Here is a 6,293-nt window from a genome sequence, read left to right on the forward strand (position 1 = left end):
AAATGATCAAATTATCCCCATATAAAAAAAATATTGATAAATATAGGGGTAAGTTCCTGCATTTTTAAAAATACAGGAGGTAAATTGTTGTATTTTAAAAAATATAGAGGGATAAATTATTAAATTTTTTTATAAAAAATAATTTACTCATTTACAATTTCACAATAATTACTTGTATTTTTTTCCAATTCTAGACTCATGTACATTGTCAGTAGGACTCTTACCTATTTGGGAGAGGAAAACAATAACAACTATTTCACATCAGTTTACTCTCTTTTCCGGTTTCCTTCCAAATTTTCCTAATCTTACTATTCAACATGAAAACGCACCGTATCTTTTCCTCCTTTTGACTTAAAAAAAGATAGAATATCTTCCATATGTCTTCCCGGGAAATTTCATCCTTTAATAAAGATTAAAGTTTTTTTTTTAAATTTATTATTAATAAAAATATTAGTATTAAACACGTTGTATATAATTAAAAATATTCGATATATACTGTTGTTGGCCGGACAAATTAAATTTTCACCGTCTACTTAGGTCATAATTTAAAATGCGCCGAACAAGAATAATTAGAATGGTGTCGCCTGCACGTTTTCATAATTTATGAGTGATTGTTGACTGATATTTGTCCACACGCTTTTGATTTATTAGGAACCAAATTTCAGGTGACGGTCATATAATTAGATAAAAGTGCTAATTAAGCAACCCTAGTTCATTATGTCAAGTAATACTGCATTCAGCATGCTACCTGATTATGACCTTTTCTAAGTGCATCAGTCTCCACTTATTTATACAAGTAATTATATTTACACCTTTTAATTTATAGTCTATTTATACAAATCACTCTTATTTTTTTACATAATTACATAAACTACCTATGACAGAAAAAGATAGGGGTAATTTTGTATGATATTAACGTTTTGGATGGTATACGTGTAATTTTCAAAAAGTAGAGGTGATTAATTTGTATAAATAATATGTAAGGTAGGAATGATTTATGTAAATAAACCATAGGCCATGTAGTGTAAATATAATTATCCCTTATTTCTATATATACTGAGTGAGGTTGAAGCAAACAAGACGAAGATTTAATTATGAATTACTTAAATAGTATTAATTTAATTATGTTTACTTTTTTTTTTATTTTATAGTCATGGTAACGGCAGTTAATAGTTTTTATAATCAAAACTCAAAAAAATCAAACTTAATGTTTTTCATTCTTTTCAAATTCAAAAATTTTGAACTACACGGTATTTTGATGTTCATAACTCACAAGCATCTGAAATATATGCACGTTGCAAATGAGATAAATGAAGTAAAAGAGAAGGTCGACGAAGGCTAATTAAAAGTTTTATTATTAATCAGAATTAAACAGCCTAGAAGTTTAGAGAAAAATAGTGTACATAATTATGAAAAGAATATATAAAGTAGAATGTGAATTTGTATGCTGGTTTCATATATTAGTTAAAAAAAAATAAAAGAAGAATATGCAAAACCTCTTTGTGAAAATATATATACTCATGTGGTTGAGCTTCTTATTTATTCCTTACTTCAAAACCAAATTTCATAAAAGTGAGAATCCAATGGTAGAAAATGTGTAAAAGCATAAAGCATCCACATCTCATTGATGCCATAGACTAGACAAATAACACAACTTTCTTTACTTTTCATCTCAAGAGAACAAACACACACATATATATATGTATGAATGTGTAACTAAGAGGGCAACGTCGAGACGATTTAAAAGAGGATTATTTCCTGAATCGGAAGCTTTCTTGATATTTTGTGTACTGAAGATCATCAATACTCAATATTTGGTGCGTGGAATTTTCTTGTAGTTGGGTACATTGATTATTTTTTTTAAGTTAATTAGCGCTACTTCGATATTATTATTTTTAGGTGTTATATTGTAATTTTAAATGTCATTAATTCTCATGCATAGTGCAATATTTGGGATTTTTTTTTCCATATATGTAACTAGTGATAATATTGAGATATGATTATGCAACTAATGATTTTTATATAAGTATGAGATTATGCACATTAGTGATGAGATTTGTAACCCCTTTTCCTGGTTTAATTTGATGCAGAGCTTCAATTTTTCTTCCTTTGGTATGTCATCTTCCACCCTCTCTCTTTCTCTCTCTAAATATAAATATATATACCTTTTTTCTATATTTTCGGTTGAATGACAAACACACAAACATACCAAAACTCATAAATCGGCTAGCTTTGGACGTAAGGTTTAAAATATATTACGAGAGTAAGCAGAAAAGAAATATGAAAATAAATATTGGCGAAAGCGAAAGGGAAACCCACCAAACAAAGATGAATTCTTCTTTGAAGTTGTTGCTATTACTTGCGTGCAAGAATTCCTAATTATCTCATGTGAAATGTTGGTTCTTCTATCACTTCAAAATTTGCCAGAATACCAACAGTCCCATAACGTCTAGCTGTATTTGACTAGAAACATAGGGAGATGGGATATGTAAGGAAAGCACACATATGTCGGGCGGGCACATAAATTGACAAGTAGGATCTGTTGGTGTTAGGAAGCGAGCGTGGAGTGTAGTTCTTGCCCCTGCCCTTGCCTCATCTCTCGTTTCAAAAAACTCAGTACGCGCATTCACGTGGGCCGGCGCTCCTCCACCGTCCCCCAGAACACCTCCCTCCCAGGAATAACACATGTTCCCCTCTATCTCTCACACAAACATGTATTTGTATAATATATTGTTAAAACACCAACCTTTGAATGGTAGAAAACATATTTCCTGATAATTAAATTCGAATGGAAATCAATTGTAGTGAAAGGTAATTAAAGTCAGCATGCATCTTATTACATTAAGAGTAAGGGAAAATTCTTAGCATGCAATTACGTCCCACATATTATATATATATATATATATATTTGTAATGTAATTTTTTTTAATTGTATATTAATAACACGATGAATATAATATATATTATGTAATTAATTCAAATTAAATTTAATTTAATTTGAATTAAAATTTTCGTAGAAGGTAAGTGTTTTTTTGTCCAAGAATGTCCCATTTAATCGAGATGAAAATTGCAACCGACACCCTTGGCTTGTCATTTTTTTATTGAAAGTTGATGCTTCCAAACAATGTAAACTTTATACGTAGACATATATATTATATTTATAAAGAGTGACGAGTATGCCACATGTCAGGTACAAGGAGCAAACAGAGAAGCACCTGGGCTTAGCTCACCCCATACCGACAGGTCAGTTTCTCCATTTCTTTACACTACTGCTAATCATCATCACTGGTTCGTCCGGGTTGATTTAATGTAATAACTTGCGACTTAAAATATATAATAACATAGGAAAGACGCGCCTTTGGGTGTGGCGCTTTGCATGTGATCCATCTGTCTCAATTAAGACATGGACCGACCCACCCCCTATCTAACAGTATGTGCATCACACGTCTCAAATACTACGTGCTGTTGTCTTGTCACCCACTCTCTTTTTCTTCCTCATTTACACCTCAGATCGAGACACAAAATTACACCCTCGTAATAACGATTTCCCACTCTATTTATTTAAGCGTTCTTTTGCCTTACATGCAGTCCGGATTCGGGTCGTTTTCATGATTCTGCCGTTTTATATAATAAATTAATCATCTTTACCTAATTATGATATGAAATTCCTATTATTAATTTAAATTTGAATACGGATTTCTTACTTTGTCACGTTAATATATATTAAAAATATAAACAATTATTTATTACGATTTACCTGTGTAATTCCATGAAATCGAAATCTCATTTATAAAATATTTAAGTTTAATGATTTTTAAATAAGGGTAAAAATATATTTTATAATAAAAAAAATATTACAAATGGTGCGTCTTATGCACTCGTGTCGAGGGGCACTTTGCTCTGTTTCGGAAAATATAAGGGAATTTTTTTTTAATAAATTTTTATGTCAAGGTTTATCTTTGAATCTTTTATTAATCATAAGGGGATAGATTGTTTTGATCCGATTTTATTTTGGTGTAAATAAGTAAATAATTTAATGCAAAACACATTGTTATTGTTAAATCTATAACAAAAATGATAATGTATCGAATTATTTTTAATTTAAATTAAATAAGACACTGATGTTTATTTGAATTGAAGTATTTGAAATTATAGATCTCAAATTTTTAATAACAAATACTTTGAATTTGTTAGGATAATTTTAAATTTAAATGATTCGAATAATTTAATTTTAATTTTAAATTATATAGTGTTAAATAATATTAACGAACTTTATTTTTTCTAATTTGTGTTTTCTAAAATTCTTTTTCCAAATCCATGAATATTCATGTGCAGTCTAGTTCATATAAGTCATGACTAGTTGTCATGGCACGCCGTCCCTGCGTGCATATAATAAATAATATTTTACGTTTTAAAATATATTATAAATAAGAAAAAATATATAAATCAGTACATCATCTTTCTAAGAAAGAAAAAAAAAACCAACTTAGGGGTAGTATTTATAAAAGAAAAAAAGCTTTTATTTTTATATAGTATAAATAAGGCGAAGAAAGGAATATACAGATTTACTCAACTTTAGAAAATCTGAATAGGGAATAAAATAAATACTTTTCCTAGAATCTGCTAAAGCCTCAAAACTCAAAAGTTATTCGTTATTCTGCCAAATTTTCACGCCCTATTTCTCGATCGAAACTCATGCTAATTATTCTAAGTTAATTAATTTTATAACCTTTTATTTCATTTTCATTTTTGGTTCATTTGACTATGAATGAATGCATTTATGAACTGAAAAAGGTAATTTATATTTATCAGTCTCGTATTAATATTTTTTTTTTAATTTTGAGAAGATTGGACTTGTATTTTTCTATATATGAAATTTGTTAATTGTTACTGATATCATGTATTTTTCAATCAGGAGTCCAAGATTTAGTACGAATTTTGTTGAATCATCTGATGTATACTATTTTTATTAATAATTACATAAGTAGTTTTTGTACTTTATATATACGGAAAATTTTTAATTTGGGATTAGAGGTCGAAAGACAAATATTCTTTTTCCTTATTAATTTGTATTCGACGGAAGATAATTCACTTTTGAAAACCCAACCCACGCGACGTTCCGTGGACCCCACCGCAGACGATCATAAAATAAAACTAATTAAAGAAAAAATCGATTCAGCAGTTACGAGTAATTTCCTTGAAATTTCCTGGCACCGTCTCTCTCTCTCTCTTCTCTCTCTCTCTCTCTCTCTCTCACTGGGAACAACTGGACGAACTGCGAAGTAACCATTGTCGATTCCACAGGTTTTTGTACTATGTTTTGGTACCGTTACTCCGAGATTTTTTCACTTGTTTTGATGTAGTAGCAAACAGTTGGTCGAGAGAAGTGATATAAAGTGAAAACTAAGATTAAAAAATAAGAGTAAAGACAATTTCCTTGGTGCCTGTTTATTTTTTTGCCGGAATATTTTTGAATCTAGAGCTTTTCGGCAATGTATATGTGTTATTGATGTGATTTGACAGAGATAAGAGGTGTCATCTCTCCTGCGACTTAACAGAAATCCAGAATGAGTGATGAATTCAAGACATCGCCGTATAGGCGCTATCGCGGCGACGTTGAAGCCGGTAACAGTAGCCGAAACTATGATGAGGATGAGGATGAAGGTTCGGGGCCATTTGATATTGTAAGAACCAAAAGTGCTCCAGTCGACCGGTTGCGTAGGTGGAGGGTAAGTTAACAACACTTTTAGCCTCTCCTTTCAGTGATTCTTTTGTGGTTTTGTTAGTTTATATTACTTTTGACGGATGCAAACAGGCATTGTATATTGCTTTTCCTAACCTTTTTTAAGATTTTTTGCTGGAAATCGTTCTGTCTCTTTTCATGTTATTTGGTTTAGCTTTGTCATATAATATTGCTGGGCGTAACATTTGCCTCAGTTAGTTGTTTTTCATATATATAGTTTTGATGGGCGAATGAGGATGATGTGATGTTTTTTTCTAAAGTTTCTTTCAGACGAGAAGTTTGAGTGCGAATCTGTTTGCTCCCTATTTATGGATGATGACTGTCGTACATTGATTAATTTGTTCGCTTATTTGGTATCTAAGAGGGTTCTGATGCTAGTGGTATTTGTTCAGGAAAACTAAACAATTTGAGGAGATTGTGCTCACTTTTTTCCTCTAATGTAATTAATGAATTCGCGTCCTTCTCGGCTTTGTGTTTTAGAGAGTAATCCTTGTTCGTTGAGACTCGTTACTTATTTTCTTTGCTCAGTCGATTTTATTGAAGAATTGAA

At 30.6% G+C, this 6,293-nt stretch overlaps 1 protein-coding gene across 5 annotated transcripts in view; it reads left to right on the plus strand.

The window, feature by feature from the left end:
• LOC105173911 (calcium-transporting ATPase 10, plasma membrane-type) overlaps positions 1,687–6,293 on the plus strand; it is a 20,823-nt gene continuing 16,216 nt past the window's right edge. Inside the window, exons 1-4 of one of the 5 annotated variants that reach the window (XM_011095824.2) lie at positions 1,687–1,817; positions 2,091–2,112; positions 3,191–3,243; positions 5,524–5,729. In XM_011095824.2, the coding sequence (XP_011094126.1) occupies positions 5,568–5,729 (162 nt within the window). In that variant the 5' untranslated portion in view covers positions 1,687–1,817; positions 2,091–2,112; positions 3,191–3,243; positions 5,524–5,567. Of the gene's footprint in view, positions 1,818–2,090; positions 2,113–3,190; positions 3,244–5,160; positions 5,305–5,329; positions 5,730–6,293 lie in introns of those variants that run through there. The other 4 variants (XM_011095825.2, XM_011095823.2, XM_011095822.2 and 1 more) reach the window with 4 other exon arrangements.

The sequence above is a fragment of the Sesamum indicum genome, linkage group LG11, assembly GCF_000512975.1.
Source record: "Sesamum indicum cultivar Zhongzhi No. 13 linkage group LG11, S_indicum_v1.0, whole genome shotgun sequence".
In the NCBI taxonomy this organism is placed as follows: Eukaryota; Viridiplantae; Streptophyta; class Magnoliopsida; order Lamiales; family Pedaliaceae; genus Sesamum; species Sesamum indicum.